At 34.3% G+C, this 20,267-nt stretch overlaps 2 protein-coding genes across 4 annotated transcripts in view; one reads left to right on the top strand and one right to left on the bottom strand.

Annotated features, from left to right (window-relative positions):
• LOC119831742 (tyrosine-protein kinase Src42A) overlaps positions 1-11,539 on the top strand; it is a 78,845-nt gene extending 67,306 nt beyond the window's left edge. For both annotated transcript variants that reach the window (XM_038355227.1, XM_038355226.1), the window contains exons 4-8: positions 2,505-2,832; positions 3,726-3,904; positions 6,307-6,463; positions 7,122-7,369; positions 7,717-11,539. In XM_038355227.1, coding sequence (XP_038211155.1) covers positions 2,505-2,832; positions 3,726-3,904; positions 6,307-6,463; positions 7,122-7,330 — 873 coding nt within the window. In that variant the 3' untranslated portion in view covers positions 7,331-7,369; positions 7,717-11,539. The remainder of the gene's footprint in view (positions 1-2,504; positions 2,833-3,725; positions 3,905-6,306; positions 6,464-7,121; positions 7,370-7,716) is intronic.
• A 1,019-nt stretch (positions 11,540-12,558) lies between these two features.
• LOC119832051 (uncharacterized protein C1orf112 homolog) lies at positions 12,559-19,718 on the bottom strand. 2 transcript variants are annotated; one of them, XM_038355644.1, is made up of 12 exons: positions 19,472-19,718; positions 19,174-19,299; positions 18,532-18,746; positions 17,938-18,095; positions 17,155-17,345; positions 16,708-16,850; positions 15,990-16,113; positions 15,466-15,625; positions 15,105-15,327; positions 14,341-14,677; positions 13,537-13,749; positions 12,559-13,187 (listed from the first exon to the last, which is right to left on the bottom strand). In XM_038355644.1, the coding sequence occupies exons 1-12, from the start codon at positions 19,547-19,549 to the stop codon at positions 12,564-12,566; spliced, it is 2,592 nt and encodes an 863-aa protein (XP_038211572.1). In that variant the 5' UTR covers positions 19,550-19,718; the 3' UTR covers positions 12,559-12,563. The 2 variants fall into 2 exon arrangements, with proteins under 2 accessions (XP_038211572.1, XP_038211573.1); XM_038355645.1 differs by lacking the exon at positions 18,532-18,746.
• Positions 19,719-20,267: the final 549 nt, after the last annotated feature.

Genomic DNA, 20,267 nt, shown 5'->3' with positions numbered 1-20,267 from the left:
ATATGCTCATAGCAAGTGAGACAATTAAGTTGATTCTTGTATGAAAGCATGTTTTTTTTGGATTTTACAAATTATATTTATATTAAAGTGTTGAACTAGATGTAATATTTTTATACCAAAGACATTATCTTTATACGTTTTCACAAAATTTTGCATTTTATCAATATATTGTCTCAGTGATGATGGCAGTGGCTTTTAAATGCACACGATATTCTCTTTATTTATATCAGATTTCAACTAACATAATTTCATGTTATCGCCTTTGGAAAACCCAAGTTCAAGATTATTTTTATGGATCTTAAAATCGATTAGTGACACTAGTCAAAATGTTTTTCTTACTAATAATAATATTTTATAATAATATGTATTTCACTTTGCAATAATCACTACATGATTGCTTAGATGTAGACAAAAAAGGCTTGCCGAGTATCGGCGTCAACAAATGTTAATGAAATTTACTGCTATCATTTATATTAATGGAATTAATTATTGCATAATAATTCGCTAGTTTAATGGGAATGTTAAGTTGTTTATTTTTAAATAAATTAGTTGGACAGCCGCGCATGAATCAGCGACTCTCGTGTAAGTATACGAATTAAAAATGAACTAACAAGGTAGTGATATAATCAATAGAACTCTTAATGTCGTATATTCGATAAGAAACATTTTAAACGATCCGTTCAAATCAAGATAAGTGTATGTTTATCGTCGTCCGCGGACTTGTGTTAGCTATTGCGAACGGGTTTGTTTCACGTGACGGGAGTAAATATTATCCTATAAAATATTGCAAAAAGAAATAACATATATGTATTATTATTATTATTATTCTTCAACGAAACTTATAGCCGTAGTAAAAATGGAATAGCTCGTGAGTTTACGTTCATGTCTGAACGCTTTTATAAATCTGGAAGATTTATTGCTCGTAGGTGTATATTCTTTGCTAATAATAAAACTAGCAAAGAAATGTGTTTTTATATATACCACAATTTAATATAGATACTTGTAAAGGTGATTGTCCGTTTCTTTTGTTTAGTGAATGCTTACATAGGTTAAATAGATTTGCTTTTAAAATGTAGATACAGGTTTTATAAATATTGAATATGGAAATATACGAAGCGTTTGTTACACATGTGCGCCGTAGCGTAGCGGGCCTAATCTGTAGCGAAACTGTGTTAAGTCAATATGATATAAATATCACCATAATATGTAAACTCGGTGCGAACAATATTCAATATAATATATTTAATTAGCGCGACGCATTCAGTTTTATTTAACGGCTCAATAACTCATTGCATAATGAGCTGCGGCAGTAGGTCTACAGTAACGAGTAAAAGTAAAGACTATGCTAATTTCCTAGCACTCGCTTGACAATGAGTGCTTGCGGTCCATTGTTAAGAGTCACATGTTTATTTTTACCCGTTGTAAATGGTGCACGTTTATTGGACGTCCGTTTACGCGACACCATCACGGTGTATTAATATTAACACTTTATTGCATGTTTGCTCATTAATTGTTAACGTGTCTCAGTAGTATTTGTTTCATATCGTCGGACTCTTTATATCGCAATCACGTTTTAAAATGAATTCCTGTTGTTCTTAATTGGATTCATAGTCATAATAATGTCACCGCTGCATAGAGTCACGTGGCCTGTAGTGTGTTAAGACCGAGAGTCTAGACAAAGCATATTTTTTCTCTGTAGATCCTATTCGTTTTTTTTTTTTTTTTTTTAAACATTCTCAATGACAATATAGAATATTATAATTATACTTAAAGATGCTATATTATATATTATTTTGAAATCCTACAGACAGCAATTAACAAAAAATTACAAACAACTTTTAAAAACCGATGTCAGATTGTTTAATCTTCTGGCTATTACTCATAAAATTATTGAAGCGAAATTTTGTACAAAATTATTTACCTGTACCTTGAAAGTGTGTTTTATACTGATCGACATGTAGTGTGAATCATTGACACAATAATAATCAGGTATAGTGACGTAAATTATGACATTTAAGGGCTCTCGTATTAATTTTTTCTGTGTTTGTTATGTTGACTTTTTTCATTGTATGTGAACTAGTTTCCTTTACTTGCTAACAAGCGATGATAAATAATAACGTTTAAAACAAAGAGGAATAATCTGTATTCTTTAAAAAAAATCAACTAATGCGATAAATATTTACGTATGAATAAACATTATAGGACACTATAAATGTGCATATTAAAGTGATTCAAGCATAATGGATTTAATTATAAATTCACTCACTTTATTAACAAATTGTATTATACAAGAATTCAGGTTACATTTTTGCTCTAATGAACGATTTAAGTTTTATTTATTCATCATAGGATGTAGAAAATATAATCACGTTAAAGTAATAGAACACATATTATTATCTATTCACACTTGTATATTTTCTCTGAGGCACGAAAAATTTTACGTATCTCATTGGTTCCTATACAACTAAAAATTAAACATTACGTAATGATCAATTTGTTTCCAGGTGGAGAAACCCGTAACAGAGGGACTCTCGCACAGAACAAGAGACCAATGGGAGATCGACCGGTCCTCACTAAAGTTCGTCCGCAAGCTCGGCCACGGGCAGTTCGGGGAGGTGTGGGAGGGCCTCTGGAACAGCACCACGCCGGTCGCCATCAAAACTCTGAAGTCGGGAACGATGGACCCGAAGGACTTCCTCGCTGAGGCGCAGATCATGAAGAAGCTGCGGCACAGCAAACTGATACAGCTGTACGCAGTGTGCACGCTAGAGGAACCCATATATATTATCACCGAATTGATGAAGAACGGCTCACTTTTAGAATACTTGCAAGGTAATACAAGTTTTTTTATCATCATCTTTAGCCCCTATTGTGTAATAAGGTTATAGGTTATGTAACCTTCAACAAAAACACTCACGAATTTTCTTAAAAAATCGCATGGCAAACTTTTAATTCTTAATAATTAGAAAATCGATACAATTATCTATTCTTTAGAAAGAATAACGCAGACATAGATATAGCTATGTTATTCCTTACATAGCTAATATCACCTCTTTCTTAGGAATAAATTTAATCACTGCTCTTTAGAAACTCTTTCCTTTGCTCACATGTATGCCTTAGGGTCACGGGCCACTCCACGCTATCTGTTCCATCTCGTATAACGTTTCGCAATCACGCTATCTTCGTGATTAATTAATTGTCAACGAGTTGATAATCATTGTGCTACCTATTATTACCTGATTGAGATCTGTAATTATCTGATCGAATGCGCCAATGTGACTGCTAACAGAGATAATCTCCTATGCCGATGGAAATGTTTTCTTATTAATTAGCTTGGTCTATTTTATTGTCTACTAGCTTTTGGTCGCGGTTTTGCACGCGTTAATTCGGAGTTGTTCAATAGATGTTATTATACATATAAACCTTCCTCTTAAATCGCTTCGTCTATTATAAGAGAACTCCTCAAAATCCGTATTGCGTAATTTTAAAGGTTTAAGCTTACATAGGGACAGAAACAGCGACTTTGCTTTACACTATGTAGTGATTATTAATTGTATTTCAAATAAACTACACCTCGTTTTTGCCTTTGAAAATTTTTCATAACAAAACCACAATTTATGGCACTTTTAAATTGCCTTTATGGCGTTTACTAATAAATAACCATTTCAAATGTACCCAAAACACGTGTGTGACCCGTAATGAACGATGACATTGCCCAATTCCAGGCAAAGGGCGCGGTCTGAAGCTGCAGCAGCTGATCGACATGGCGGCACAGATCGCGGCCGGCATGGCGTACCTCGAGTCGCAGAACTACATACACCGCGACCTCGCAGCGCGGAACGTGCTCGTCGCCGAGGCGAATATCGTCAAGATCGCCGACTTTGGTCTCGCCCGGCTTATTAAGGTGCGTACCCTGTGCTGTGTCCCGGGCGGGATAGGTGGCGGCAATGTAGGTTAGGGTCCTGGGTGGGGGTCAGATGGGTGCTTTAAGAGTTCTATGGCTTAGTTCCGGGCGTCAAAAGTGGGAGCTCTTTGGGTGATTTATGAGTTCTATGGCTTAGTTGGGCTTAGTGCAGGCTTGAATTGGTGCGTTTTGATTTTAAGTTAACTGAAAATAAGGCTAATACTGAATGGAAAGATGTATATAGGTAGGTAGAAAAAGATTTTGATAAGTTACGTAACAGAAGTTTAAAAAATTAAAATGGTTTATTTTTCTTCTTTTCTTTATGTTCCATATAGTATAAGCAATTGATTGAATTGTTTTAATTTTAACATTGATTAGAAATAAAGATATAATGAATGGGACCGTAATCTATCATAATAATAACTATATAATCAGTAGTTACATTATCGAAGCTCCTTCCGGCTATATAAATATCTCTGTCGGTATCACAAATAGATCAAATATGCCAAGCAAAAATTCAACTTGCAAATAGTTTTATATGTTATTTTCTATAATTAGTTAATTGCACTATAATTATAACAATTTTTTATTATGAAAGTGCCGGCTCGGGTATTGCTTAATATAATTATTTAGTCGTTATCATAAAATTATCATGTTTAATTAAGTTCAATTCCTCAGCTTTCAAGTAGCATTTCTTTAATTAGTGAAGGTTTTTTAAGCGAAAATAAAATATTATCATTCGAAATATCGACCGAAAATTGCATTTGCGGTGCATAATACCCGACTATATATTGAAACTAATCATCTGCTAGTCAATTCATTCAATGTTATATTAACGTTACGGCTGGATATTATTCAGGCTGTTAATAATCAGCTCCGATGTATGAAGAGGCTGGCTTTTATGATTAACCTTACTATACGCGTGCTAGCGTGAAGCAATACACTAGCGTATATTTTTTATATTATATTTGAGAAAACCTATCGATACGCTACTATTCGTTATTCAATCAATTATACCAATTGAGAAACTACCAGTTTACGATGCTGATAAATTAATAAAATCGAAATGAAGCCAGTTAGCTTTCCGCCCGCACTTGGCTCTAGTATTCAAAGGAAAAGATAGTCAGTTCTGTTTTACCCTCATAGTTCCCGCTCCCAGGATTTCCAGGACAAAAACTGTCTGATGTCTTTTCTCATCCCAAAAACAAACTGTCCTTCAATCAAATTTCATCACATTGTCTTCAGTGGTTTAGGCGTGAATAAGAAATAGACAGAGATACTTTCGCATTTATAATATTAGAAGGGATATCAATATAATATTGCATTAAACATACTTACCTTACGTCCGATCATTTGTGACGTAAATGTGTCTCTACATTATTCATCGAATAGTTTCGCGGAAGTGTGTTGTGTAAGACGCGATAACGGAAATAAATGTTATGGCCCATTGTACTCTTGCGTTTAATGATCTTTTATGAATAGATATTCATTTAGAAAATGATCTCGTTTTTCAACATAAATTATTGAAAAAACACACACTAGTTTAAAAACAACTTAGAAACTGTAAATTTGTGATTTGTACAATGAGAGACGGAGTATGTGGGTATTGTTTATTGTTTACAACTTAAATATTCATGTCCGTAATTGGACAGAAACCAATATTGTCTTACTGACCTTAGTTATATATTAAATTATGTATGCATGAGTTACTCTATTTTTCTTATCATTATTGGACCAGTTGTTTGCACATCCTTCAAAAATTATGGTAAATACACTAGAGGTTTAGGTACATAATAGACATACGCTTCAATAAATTCAGTGCAATACGTACTTTGCAATCATGTAATGATTATTAAAGTATACGATAAGAGTTACGTATTTATAGCAACAATAAATAGTCAGTAGTAAATTAAACGCATGTTTACTACGATTTTACTCTTTTTGGGTTTTCATCATTTCACATTTCAAATTAATTATGGTATTTATTAAAATTTCTTGGGTTTTATTTGAATGTTCAAATTTACTGTCATGATGATTATATTCATAAAAAATAAGACTATATATTTTTTTTTGCCATAAGCGGGCAACTGAGGTTTTTGTAAGCGATCACCACCGCCCGTGAACAATCGAATTCGCTGCTCGCTTACAAGGGGAAAGGGAAAAGGAAAGGATTGACGACTAGAAAGAAGGAATGGACTGAGAAGGGTGAGGAAATGGGCCTTCGGCTCTCCCACTCATCGTACGAAACACGGTAGCGTGCTACTATTTCATGCCGATATTTTAGCGGGGGTGTGGTACTTCTACCTACCCTGGCGAACCGGCCCAATTTACGCCAAAGCGACTCGACTCCCGCATACTAGATGGATAAACAATCTCTAATGAGGTACGTTACGATGGGACAGGAGGACGAATACGAGGCACGCGTGGGCGCCCGCTTCCCCATCAAGTGGACGGCGCCGGAAGCCGCGAACTACAGCAAGTTCTCGATCAAGTCGGACGTGTGGTCGTTCGGCATCCTGCTCACTGAGCTCGTCACTTATGGCCGGACGCCTTATCCGGGTAAGCTGGGTGTTTTTCTATTTATTTAATTTTTTTTTAAGATATTGTGGGTAGGTATTCTATTTTGATTTTTTTCGAATTAGCTAAAGTATGCGGTTATTAATCTTACAGTAACAAGTTTTTTATGTCTTCATGCTTTTGGTTGTATTTCTAATCTATATGCATAGCGAGTTGAATAAATCATAAAAATATAAATGATAGTTGGGAACTACAGTCATTATAGTCTGTTGGTGAGCGATGATGTCAAATTACGTAACAATCTCGTGGAAACGCCCTCTGTACATTGTTATACATTTTTATTTAATGATTCATTTTTGTTTTACTATTTAACAGTAAAGCTGCTTGTATTTGATTGTACATCCGTTATTACAGATATTACATTATTATTTCATCAGCTCAACTTGCTCGCTACTTTTTTTATACAGACGTAAGAAAAAAAAAATATATTAAATCTGACTATCCTAATCACTCAAATAAGATATACTCATGAAATTATCTTGTCCTCGATCCTTGATAAGTGTGCAAAATTTCAATGAATTCTGTCCGTTTAGAGTGGGTCAAAATCGAATCTATGGGAGACGGTTACATACAAATATACTGGTGAAGCTATCGTGTTGATAAACAAACGCTAACATAAGAACACATCGCATCCGCGCAGGCATGTCGAACGCGGAGGTGATGCACCAGGTGGAGCACGGGTACCGCATGCCGTGCCCGCCCAGCTGCCCCGCGCCGCTCTACGAGATCATGCTCGAGTGCTGGCACAAGGACGCGCTCAAGCGGCCCACCTTCGAGACGCTGCAGTGGAAGCTCGAGGACTTCTTCACCATGGACAACTCGGAGTACAAGGAGGCGGCCGCCTACTGAGCCCGGCCCGCCCTGCCGGCCCACCGACACAAGACACACGTTAGTTGCACGTCTTCATGTTGAGATTTCTTTGCCGGCTTGAATCCAAAACATTACTTGGCAAAAATACATATTATGTAATGATTTTTAATAAAAACTACATTCCCTTCAAATTGCCAAAATTTGACCAAATTATAATGGAATCACACGACCGCATGAAAAATACAGTCGAATTGATAACCTCCGCCTTTTTTGAAATTGGTTGAAAATCATGATTAATTCAATGTTGTATACTCTTAATATTATAACTACAAAATATGAAGCTTGTGTTATTTATCAAAGCAAATGACGTCATAATCATATATTTTCCGTTGTGTAACAATATTCAATGTGCTGCTAATTGGCAGGCTGCGAGCGTGTACCACATGCCGCCGGAGCTGCAGCTGCTGCACAACAGCGCGTCGATGCAACACCTGCACGCGCACGCGCACCCGCACGCGCACGCGCACGCGCACCACCACATGCCCGTGCACTCGGCCACGCTGGCCCAGATGCCCGTGCACGCGGCCGCGCTCGCACAGCTGCCCGCGCACTCGGCCACGCTGGGCCAGGTGCACTCGGCCACGCTGGGCCAGGTGCACTCGGCCGCGCTGGGCCAGCTGCCGGTGCCGGTGTGCCACCACCACGCGCACGGCAGGAACACGCTCGCGTACCGCGTGCCGCACTAGCTCGCCCACACGCGCCCACACGCGCCCACACGCGCCACACGCGCCCACACGCGCCCACACGCGCCACACGCCGACGCACCGCGCACACTACGCACGCTGCGCACGTGTACAACACAACGCTAAGGAAGACGAGAAGATGTGATCACACGTGTGGTCGGTGTTCGCCTCTGTGATTTGTAAATGTGCGCGGTTTCAATACGTTTGCACTGTGAATTCTTTATAACTATCAGTTTTATGATTTGTCATACCACAATACGCAGTTCTGTAGTTGTTGATTTCATGACGAAATTGCTGCACGTGGTGTACACACAGCATTTTATTTATTCATAATAATAAACATCAGCAATTGTGTATTTAGATATTTTTATGTAGTGTCAATGTGTGCGCGCCGAATACCCAACACTTTCATTGTCATTGTAAAATGAAATCATTCATTAGAAGTATAGAATTGATTTTATTATAATAACGGCATATAATTACTGTAAGAGAGTTAGCTTGTTGAAAAACTCGATATAAAAATTGTTACCATTGTGGTATTAGAGTTGACATGAAGAGTAAATAATCTTCAAGTATGTTTTATATTGAGTTAGATGAAAGTAAAATTAGCGTCTGTTATTTAAATCACTCATCACTTCAGTTCAATACTATGTGCTTGGTAATAAACGATTTTCATCCTTAACGTGTATGTAATAAGGATCAAAATCATATTATTTCAATAGTAAAATCATTAAACTCGTAACAAGGCCAAAACAGATTTATTCGCCCGTTTTCGCATTTTTCCATAAGCTCTTTAGGAAGTCTTCACTAGATTAAGCTTGTTTAAATGCGCAAATATAAGCAGTCTTTCTCGCTCTAATAAGAGATATTTAGATGAATAGAGAAAGATAAAGCTGTAGTTAAATGCGAATGCGGTCGTTTGAGTTTGGCTTAACTTTTTTCATGTAAGCTAGGTGTCGACATTCCTTTTAATTTTACACGTATACACAAATACTACGTATGTTAGTAATAAGATACCGATTTTTTATAATAAAGCAACGGATTAACGTAAATTATACTGTAATTGTTTCGATGTGAGGGAAATAGAATTAAAAATGTGCAAAGAGATGGTTATAAAGTATTTAATAAGTAAATTAATGTGTACGCGTGTATTTTTCTTATTGCATCTTAATCAAATTTTATATTTAAGCATGTATGGTTTGATAAAATAAGGGCAAATTCGCTAATTCATTAATATTCATACGTACTTGATTCCGTCTCGAACGCAGGACATACATCATCATTTTTTAGAATTATTTCCCCAATTAATTTTGCTGTATAATATCTAGTTTTATATCTCTTTGTATCTAAATTAATTTTATCATCCTCACGTCGATAGTACTTTGCCCGCAATTTTTACGAAAGTATTTATAGTGTAGGCTAACTTTTATCGCACGAATTCTCAATTATAAAGTCGCTGTATCGAAATACAAGTTCACAAAAACTTGTATTTACTACTTGTGTATGGGGTTATGATATCTAAAGAGCTGATTTTTCAATCTTCAAGTGGCATTTTCAAGATTTTAATTCTTCTTGGGTTGTTTTGCATGACACGAGTATTTTTTGTCTTCAAATTTCCTTGAATATTGAAAAATCAGCTGGCACTGAAGTAACAACGAAGTTAGTTTGGGATTCGTGCAAGTGACGTAGGTGGTGGGTGCGTGCGTGTGTGCGTGTGGTGCGTGTGCGTGTGCGAGTGCGAGTGCGCGCGTGTGCGTGTCGGAGGATATTTAGGTTCGGCAGGGACTCTTGTATTGCGCGTAACGATTCTCGTTCATGTCTCGATTACGCGCCATCGGATAAGGTATTTTTCACCTTCGTATACCATATTTAATGTAGATTAACGATATTGGTGATAGATGCCAAATAATCCTAATAAAGAACTGAATTTTATATGTATACATACTGATCGTTCTGAGGGTATTTAGACGTTAGACATTATTTATGTAATTTATGTAGCTTTTCTATCGCGTTCGACTAACGAATACATACACATTATTATTCTAATTGTATTGGAGGCGTTCGTTATTATTATTTCAGCGAGTTTCCTTCAGACGTGCTCGGTTCGATCGGTTCGCGATGCGGAAGCGTTTTGAATTTGATTTGTGCCAAGACTTTTAGTTTAAGCGAAAGTTTTACGTTGCCACGAATTATATCGATTGTCCAATAGGCGACCGCTCGCGTGACTCGTGAGACGAATTGGCCTAAGAATTAATGTTTTGGATGTGTAGTTTTGTATTTTTATGTGTTAGATATATAATTAGTATTTATTGCGATTAGATATTATTTATTGTCGGCATCATACTCATGCGTTATTCCCGCAAGACGTTTGTATGTGCAATAGCTTCGAGTAGTTTTGTTACGTATTGGAAACTCGATGAATGTTGTCGTAGCGAAACCGATTTTACATCCTCAGAACATTTGAAAACATGAGTTGTACGATAGGTTCGGAAATGTTATCGTCGACGCTGACGAGTATCTAAACTGTTTGATACCCCGGACAGTGCTTTAGTCGTTTCCCCCATTATTGTAAATAGTACCAAATGTAGAGTTAAAAGTTTACGAGTGATATTAGTTCGTCGGTGATTACGAAAACGTACTGCCCAATAGAGGTCCACTGACTCTACCATTCCAATCGGATCGCAACCATTTTATTATTATAGATAGACATTGTGACAAAACGTTTAGATGGTAAATTACATTTGTTGTATCACAGTTAATTATTGATAAGACGGAAATTGACTCGCACAAATTTGAAATAGCTTTTGATTAACTGCCTATTAACGAGGTGCCTCAAAATTCTTCATATATATACGTCACAAAGTATTCGGTCTTGATGTCTTGCTACTCGTCCGTGAGCGAAGTATATTAGTTTTCATACATTATATTAGATCTCTATTCGATTGAGTGCTCAAAACTATTGGTATTTTGATAGATATTTTTTCAGCTTGGTTTCAATGTGAAGTGGTCAAAGTTCGCTCACGACCAGTGGCAACGTTGTTTTGTAAACGCACTGTGGATATAGCACTTGAATGTATAGAGAAATGAATGGTACAAGTAGATTTTGAACTTCTGTATAAACTTTTACTCATTCCGAGTATCCAAGAAAATAGTAATATTTTAAATGTATTTTATGATCTTATTCACAGTACTACGAGGATAACAAAAGTGACTATTTACTCTCCTACTGTATTATTTTGATAATTTATTTAGTACGTTAATATCGTCGTAAGTTGTAGCTGTATAAACGCTTTAGGCTTTACGCTTTATCGCAATTAGCTAAGTTCGCTACGTTTTGTCCCGTTCAAGGCAATAATATAACGTATTATTATATTTTTAATTATTTTTATTTAGTTAGCCAATTATAAGTGTATTACTTGTAAAATTGCGCCATCACAATATAATATGGGAGTGAATCAAATAGAGATAAGGCTTCGTGAAAGTGTTACTTCGATATAAATGAAAAGCAGTATGATTTGTTTCTGTGTTACATGACATAATATGCGTGGTTTTACAGTAATGTACAGTTTAGCGATTAAAGACGGAATGCGTAAATTCGAGTGCGACTGACGTTAGTTGATACTGATCGTAACGTGAGCTAAGGTCTTATTACCTCCGAGTATCAATTAATTATATTTTAATTGTCGGCCGGTGGCTCAGTGCCGTATCGACTTTGATCATTATTATGATTATATGTTGTTGCCGTACGGTCCGGCTTTCTCTTATATGATAAATAATATTTATATGATAAATTATAATCATGCGCCGATTCGCCACTGTTTTACCGGTATTATTATTATGGTTATGATTATTATATTTCACTTATTTGTAAAGATTTTTTTAACACAACAATAAATATAAATGTGAAATATTCTTTGTTTTATTGTTTTTCCTTATCCCTTTTTTGTAATTTAATATGGTTGGATTATTAAAAGGCATTTTTAATTGCAATCTGCGTAGAAACTTCTAGTGAGTTGAAATTTTGTATACACCTTTATGACGGCGTAATAATGAAATCATGACAAATCGATAAAAAAGTTGTAAATGCCTCAAAATACCTGATATTGTTTTTTGGCGAATATCTCGCGCTTTTCTCAATAGATAGTGGTTTAATATTATAAATATTTTCGCGAAAATTCTTCCTACTTATATTATAAATGCAAAAGTTTGTAAGGATGTGTGTTTGTTACTCTTTCACCCCAAACCTACTAAACTGATTGCAATGAAATTTGGTACGTATACAGCTGGACAACTCAATAACATATAGGCTTTTTATCCCGATATTCTTACGGGATACGGACTTACGCGGCTGAAACCGCGGGACACAGCTAGTATGTACATAAATGCCACTCGCATTTTTCTGAGTAACTAATTTTGTAGTTGAGCGCTGAGTAAACAATAAACACACACACAATGCACTTGCATACCTATTGTATACTGTGTACTGTACACCAAGGAAACAAGGTGTAAATGATGAAAGCAAAAACATTTCAATTTTCAATTATATTCCTAACTTTTACACAGACATCAGATAATCTTCTTCTATGATCTTCGCTCAAAACATTTTCTTTGAGTTCACACAATGAAGCAGCATCTGCTTCTATCCTCAATACTAGAGCTTCGATTTCATTCACATTCAATTTAACTCGTTTGCAACTCGGTTCATTGTCACTATCATTATCAAAAAGTGTGTCAATATCGGCCAAATCGAAATTACTTTTACTTTGACTGCGCGCCGAAACCGTGTTACATACTTGAGATTTCAAGCACTTATGACTAAAATCATTTCGCTGTACATTTTCAAGCTGATTTTTCAATACATTCATATTATTTTGTATGTTATCATACTCTTTAAATTCAGTCAATATATCTTGTAATGAATCTTCCTGCACTATGTCACAAAATTCCTTTGATAAAAACAAATTTCTAACCACATTGAATATATATTGTCGTGACGCAAAATCAGTATTAATAAGTACTTTTTCGAAGACATCGTGCAAGATATTTGATTGTATATCTAAGTGACGATCATATAAAGCACAAAACGTTGGTAATGAGAGATAGATAAGATCCAGGTTTTCTGATTTGAGTATCCTGGCAATTATACGGAGAATCTGTAAATAAAAATATTACACCCAACTTACTTCAAGTCTACTACTTAATACTACTTAATTCATAAATAATCAATACAAGCAATACATTTAAGATAAATATTTCTGACGAAAACTAAACCTCAGGCATCATCTTACATCTTAAAGTATTATCAAAATCTGTTACGCATACGAAAGTTGTCAGGTAACAAAGCCAAAAAAATTCAGACGAATTTAGAATCTCCTAATTTTTAAGTCGGTTGAAAATGGAAATCATGATGCTTTATAGGTGTAATTAAGATTAATATTATTTTTTAATCATTATTTCTTGATTATATCATTAAATTGTTTGTTTCATATGTATATAATTTACCTTAATTTTAACATGTTTCGTAATTCTATCCCTTACAGATTCAGTGAGGGAAATCAGTGCTTCAACATATCTAAAATACCAAACGGAGCTCTCGTCAAATTCCCTAACTTCATAGTTACATTTAGGACAAGCTCTTCCCCACATTTTGTCTAATAATTCTATAATGTTGTCATCGTTGTGTTTACAGGTCGCTGCTAAATTAATCAATTGAATCTGAAAAGGAAAACTGATTATATTTAGTAACTTATTTGTATGTAAAATGCCATTATAATATCTAATTTATATATTGAATAGTACACAATTTGATAGCAGAAATTGTTACATATCGCATTTTAGTTTACACTACCTTGTTACATATTACAGAAATTACGTAGCAAAGTGCACATTACACATATTCATAAAAATTTTATTACACTTTTGCTTACTAGAACTGTTTTAATGACAAACCATTCGTTTAAGACCATTCGTTAACGAAAGAAATACACATTTTATAAAAAAACGGTATAAAGGGATCCTATTCCTAAAACTTTGCCATATCCAACAGTCTAATCAGGCTGTATCTCATGATCCTTGATAATAAGACAATGATTATTTTCAGATATCGTTTACTTCTGTTGGCGCTATATCAAGTAATGAAATATATCAATAATAAAAATCGAGGTTAAGCAACGGTTTGAGGTTAAGACGCGGCCACAAATCGGATGAGTCACCTGATTTTTTGCAAGTCCGACTCGCACTTGACCGATTGATTTCATAACCAGACAGGGTGAATAAGAAAAAAATAATAATTATTACTGATCTTACCATATTATCAACGCCTTCATCATCATCTATTCTCAAACCATGGAACACTTTTTGTAACTTATCGAAAACTAAATGTTCTGCATTATACTGCACGTTCAATGGCAAATTCGATATCCGCAAACCGATCCATACATTCATATTTTGTTTATCCAGTATATTATATTGTTTATATATTAACAATTTATCCTGTTGTGAACAATGTTGAAATAATCTTCTCAAGGTATAGAGGAGAAAGATTTTTTGTGGGGAACCATTGAATGATTTAATGTTTGTAAGTTTTTGATACACTTTTATTAAAGACATGAGTGTGTTGGAAAGCAGTCTTGGATCGCATGATCTGAAAGAGAACATTTTACTCCTATTAGTATATTAACGCTCAAATTCAATTGAATTATTAAGCACTATTAACCAAATAAAATATTTGTTTTGATGACTTTAGGTAATATAAATTTAAATAGTAACATAGTCAAAATATGTACGACGGGCGAAGTCGGAGTGAACACCTAGTGTATAATAATGTATTAATTATACCATTTTATAGTTCAATAACTTGCTTTATTCTCTTTGTCCTCATTTAAATTATAAAAAATGCTCATATAAAAATTTAACTAACTTACAAAAAACAAATGTGTAAAAAAATGTCTACCCAAAAGACCCAGGGCGAGCAGCTTAAAAAGATAAAACAATATCTTAGTTGTTCATTGAGTGTGCCTCGACTATGTTTTACAAATTTTAATATGCTATTTACATGAAGCAATATTTACCTTAATAAGATCACCCATAAGTTTCCTGCAAAAACAGCTCTATAGCAATCAGTATTCAACAAACTCTCATACATAATTCGTTCTAGGATAGAAAATTCTTCAGAATTAAATGTTTTGGCAAACGCCACTGTGACTGTTAGTAAATAAGCAAATAAACTATAGGTCTGATCTTCACATTCTCTACCAATCTTAAACTTCAAAGCAATGTTAAACCATGTGTGACCTGAAACAAAATAAGACTCTCACATAAAAAATAGTTCTTCAAAAAAATTTAAAATAATTAGAGCTTTAAATTAACACTGTGTGAGTTCATTACGTTTCATGTCCTTGCATATATTTTACAGCTATTTAAAATACTAACCTGAAGGTAGTAATGAAAACACACGTCTTATTATGCGTATTCTTATACCACCAGATTCCATAGGAATGTTTAAAAGTTTTCTCATTATTGCTGCAAGTAGTAAAATATAACCAAAATATTCATCTTCTTGAAAGTTGTTCTCACTGAAGTTATAAACACACTGTAAAATTAATAAGAGTGTTAATTATGTACTCTACTAATTAATGGATGAATGGGTAACTGGGGTTCACGGAGTACTGCAGTAGTGAACACATAAGTACACATTATCTTAGCTGTATTCCACACCAAACGACGGAACCAATTGCAACAAACTTTATATGTAAGCTAACTATAACATAGTCTTTTGTCGCAAATATAAAACTAGAAGCAAGTGACATTGTGAATTAGCATTCATTATGCTAGCGTATTTGTAAGCAAATGTAATATTGAAACAATAACAACTATAAAAGAACCTACTTCTTGAAAATAAATATATTTAAATTTTAGCTATGTAATTTAACTTAACTCATACTTTCTATACTTACATGAAGAAATTTAGTATCAGTTGCAAGCTGATTGAGAAGTACTTCCAATGAAACTGTAATATTTGATTCTACTTGTCTCGAAAGTTTCGATTTTTGTTTCAAATCCAAGTATGAACTGTTGAAGCTGTGATAAAATATAATTAAATACACAACACGGTTTACTTGATTTTATTCTCCTTTTAAATATCTAATTTAATCACCAAACCTAGTATGGCATAAAATTTATTCAATGTATATTTAAGATAAAATTATTTTCAAATCAAATAAATTTAATCAAGATTGGTTATGTAGTTCAGGATTGAGAGACAACAAACAAAGTATATATATATATAAGATGATAAATATTTTACACAATATTGATGACAACTGTTAATGATCACGAATTTCGTATGTGGGAGTCGAGCATGCTTTGGCATGAATTGGGCCAGTAAATAGTAGCATGTTACTGTGTTTCGTTCGGTGAGTGGGGGAGCTGGAGGCTCTATTCTTGATTTCCTAACCCTTCCCAGTCCATTCCTTCTTTCCAGTCGTCAATCTTTTTCGTATCCTCTATCCCTTAAAAGCGGGTAGCGCATTCGTAGAGGCACTACGTCTACGAATTTTCTTGGGCGGTGGTTATCGTTTACCATCAGGATTCATGTGAACCACAAGTTCAGTTGCCTGCTATGACACCTGCTATTTTATTGAAAAACCACAGTAAGTAGCTTAAATTACTTACGTAAACAAATATATTAATGTATCCAATATGTTTTCATGATCATGAGTTGTTGCGTCTTTGAATATATTACATATCTTTGATAATATTCTGATCCCAAAACTTGCAACTTTTACCGATCGCAATATCGTCTTATCATCGTTTACCTGAAACATGAGAAAATAGAAGGTTGAAAATCTCCCATTAAAAATTTTAGTAGCTCTTAGTGGAAAAGTTAACAAGCACATTTGCATGTTATGGGCATGACATGGACTAATATTCGAAAACATATTACTACACCAGTTTAGATTAAAACAACATTAGGAAAATACGAAAAAAAAAAGGAAAACAGTAGTTAAATAAAATTCGAATATTGTTTGTGCAGACATGGTGAAACAAAACATGTGATGACCGATTGAGACAATGGCGATATATAACGATAACTTATGAAGAAAAACATTAGAATATTACCTCTACACCTGTCTTCATGTTGTTTTTTATCATATCAATGAAGAGTTTTGAACACTTATTATATATTTGTTTGTCTAACAAATATCTGGAATACTTTTCACATATTGCTGTGTAGGCTTTCCACTGCTCCGCCATAGTTTTAACATCCAGGGCTTGGGCTACTTCACCAATTTTTAGATTTATATCTAAAGCTATAAAAATCAACTTATGATTACATTTTAAAATAAATGTACGTCGGAGTACCCGCTGGGATATTAACGAACGCAAGCGCATGACTCACGAATTGCGCTTGAACATAGTCGTTGGAGCGTGCGGGCATTCAAGTATTAGAGCTCGTGCCGAGCGGACGTGTCTGTTCGAGTCCTGACACAAGTTTGAGTTATAATTGATGTTATATGAAGTGATGTGTTTTCTGTGAATTAAGTGATCTAAATTAATAAGTGTGAAATTCCGTTTGTCTTTTGCTGCTCAAAATTACCCAAGATGAAGACATAATCAGACTTTCAAGTAGGAAATCATAATCAGCCCATAGAGCCCTATACTCAAACCGGAGGTAATATATATTTCCATATCCAATGACAGCAGCCTCTCCATTTGGTAACAATCAACACAAAAAAATATAAGTTTGACTATGTCTGTTTTCTTGCCTTAAAACAGTTATTATCACACAATCTCTAGTGAGAATTATTTCAAATAAATCAAACCGATTTTTATTGCAATAATCATTTGCCTAATGCAATAATTATTCACATTTTCTGTTTATGTTATATTGGGCATCAATACCTTTCAATAAGACATCCAATTGATCTGTTTCACTTAAATCAAATGCATAGTGTTTTTCCATTGACATTAGATAAGTTAGTTGCAGTTCATGGCAAGTTCGGAACAAGTCTTTTAACTGTTTCTCCACCTTATATATATTAACTCCATACAAACATTCACTGTAAATAAAGATATTTTTAACCATATAAACAAAAGCATTACAATAGTATATTAACTGCTTGTCCTAAGTGTGCATGGTTTGATGAAATACAAAAACTGGTTTGGCCCTTCTGTACTTATGGTAGGTAGCCTTTACCACTAAGGGATATGGTGAGAGAATTATTGAAACCAGTCTGGTAGTCATTGAGATTGTGTAATCAAACAAACATCAAACATCAAACAAACAACCTTCAGCTCTATTTTATTATATTTAAAAAAAAACCATGTTACTTGGTGAATTTATAGCTTTGTAATGGTTAATGATGTATAAAAGATTTTAAAAATTCATACTTATTTTTGAGTTTAGAGATGGAATCATTGCACACATAACAGACATACAACACATTTTCCTAGGACATTATAGATTTAAAGTTTAAAATTTAATTTTTTAATCACCTATCCTTGCAGTGAGTAAACACCGACAAAATAATGTTTCCTGTAATTGTGGGATATGCCTTTATACTACAGCAAGCCAAAGCAAAGGACTCTATTGCATTTTTTATAGAGCTTGATAGCACTTGAAGTAAACATACTGCATCTTCTATATGCTCACACAGTCTTATAAATTCCAAATTCGTATCTTCTAATGCACTCGCTATGACATTTAAGCACTAGAGTAACAAAATAGATACAATAAATTAAATGTATTAGAAAACATAAATAATTAATAAAATATTTATTTGATACAAGCAGTGGTGGCTCAGTGGTGAAGACCTCAGACTTAAAATTGGCAAGTCGCGGTTCAAGTCCAGGCGAGCATGGAGGAAATATAATGATTTTTCATATTATCTGTGCATATGTAACATCACCCCTGCTCAAAACGGCAAAGGAAAATATTGTGAGGAAACTGGGATGTCCAAATAAAAATAAAAAGTTTGACGACATGTGATATCTGCCAACCCGCACTTGGCCAGCGTGGTGGACTATGGCCTGAACCCTCATAGGCCTGTGTCCCAGCAGTGGGAACATATATGGGCTGATGATGATAATATTTGATACAAGAATACTTCACAAAGAAAAAACTGTAAAATTACCAACCTGATATATGCATATTTCACAGTCACGTAAAATTTCATTAAAATATTTAACTGATATCTGTTTCTTGTCCTTACATAATGAGGATTTTAAACTATGCAATAGAGTTTTATATGTGTCTGCATCCATCTGAAATATAAATCCAGGATAAATTATACGAGTTTTATCAACTCTTTAATACGCTATATATAATATTTTTTTGTGATGCTGTATGCACATGCATTTACTAATGATTAAATCTAATGAAATGTATGTGATAGCATCTGTTGAATTTATTATAAATTATAATATATTTTCTTACAATGGATACTGTAATTACAGAGTTGTTAACTTCAATACTCGTTTCAGAAAATACGTCCGAACTTTGTGAATCGTCCATTTCAAATTGTAAACTTTATGTTATTTACTTCACGAATATTAATCGAATCGAAAGATACACTCTAATAATAAGAAGTCGGATACATAATCAATAGCGATTAGTTTGTTTTTGTTTTAGGTAGGTACTTTCGGAAAACAAGACATTCCCGCTAAAATACTATTACAGATGAATAACTAGCTTCAATTTACAAATATATGTGCGAATATGTCACTATACGTCACTGTCATCATGTGAACAGAGTAAGTAATCTAAATAATAGATAAAAAAATATTCCTCTCCTTTATCATCTCAAATATACCTCAAACTCAGTTCCTCCTCCTCCTTCTTTTCATTTATTCCTCCTTTATTTTTTATGTGTTGTCATTAAGAAAGGATATAGGGAGCATATTGTGTTATCAAATACGCTGATATGTTTTTTTTTAATTCTGTAACCATCTAACAATATCTAAATCTATTTCATAGCGAGAAACTCCTCTTCATTACGCTTAAACCACTATTAAATCAGATTGGAATGAAATTATGTTAAAAGTCATAATTTTGTTGCAAAGACAGTTTGAGAATCGAGAAAGTAAAGAGGACAAGTGGAATTAATATGGAAATCCCACGGGAACTGCAATTATGCCTATCTTTTCTATTGAAGCGCTCCCGAGACCAAGGGCATTAAGCTTGTATAGACCAACATTTATGTCTGTTATCTGTTTATTTGTTACAAAATATA

This window comes from Zerene cesonia, chromosome 14 (genome assembly GCF_012273895.1).
Source record: "Zerene cesonia ecotype Mississippi chromosome 14, Zerene_cesonia_1.1, whole genome shotgun sequence".
NCBI classification, from domain to species: domain Eukaryota; kingdom Metazoa; phylum Arthropoda; class Insecta; order Lepidoptera; family Pieridae; genus Zerene; species Zerene cesonia.
The sequence above is the reverse complement of the archived record's forward strand: the minus strand, read 5'-3'. Positions and strand labels throughout refer to the sequence as shown.

Excerpts from the sequence above, each read along its gene's own strand:
- LOC119832051 (XM_038355644.1), bottom strand. The coding sequence starts at position 19,549 with ATGGACGATTCACAAAGTTCGGACGTATTTTCTGAAACGAGTATTGAA. Across the intron at positions 16,851-17,154 it reads ACATGAAGACAGGTGTAGAG|GTAAACGATGATAAGACGAT; the intron begins GTAATATTCTAA and ends CTCATGTTTCAG. Across the intron at positions 16,114-16,707 it reads ACATTAATATATTTGTTTAC|CTTCAACAGTTCATACTTGG; the intron begins GTAAGTAATTTA and ends ATTTTATCACAG.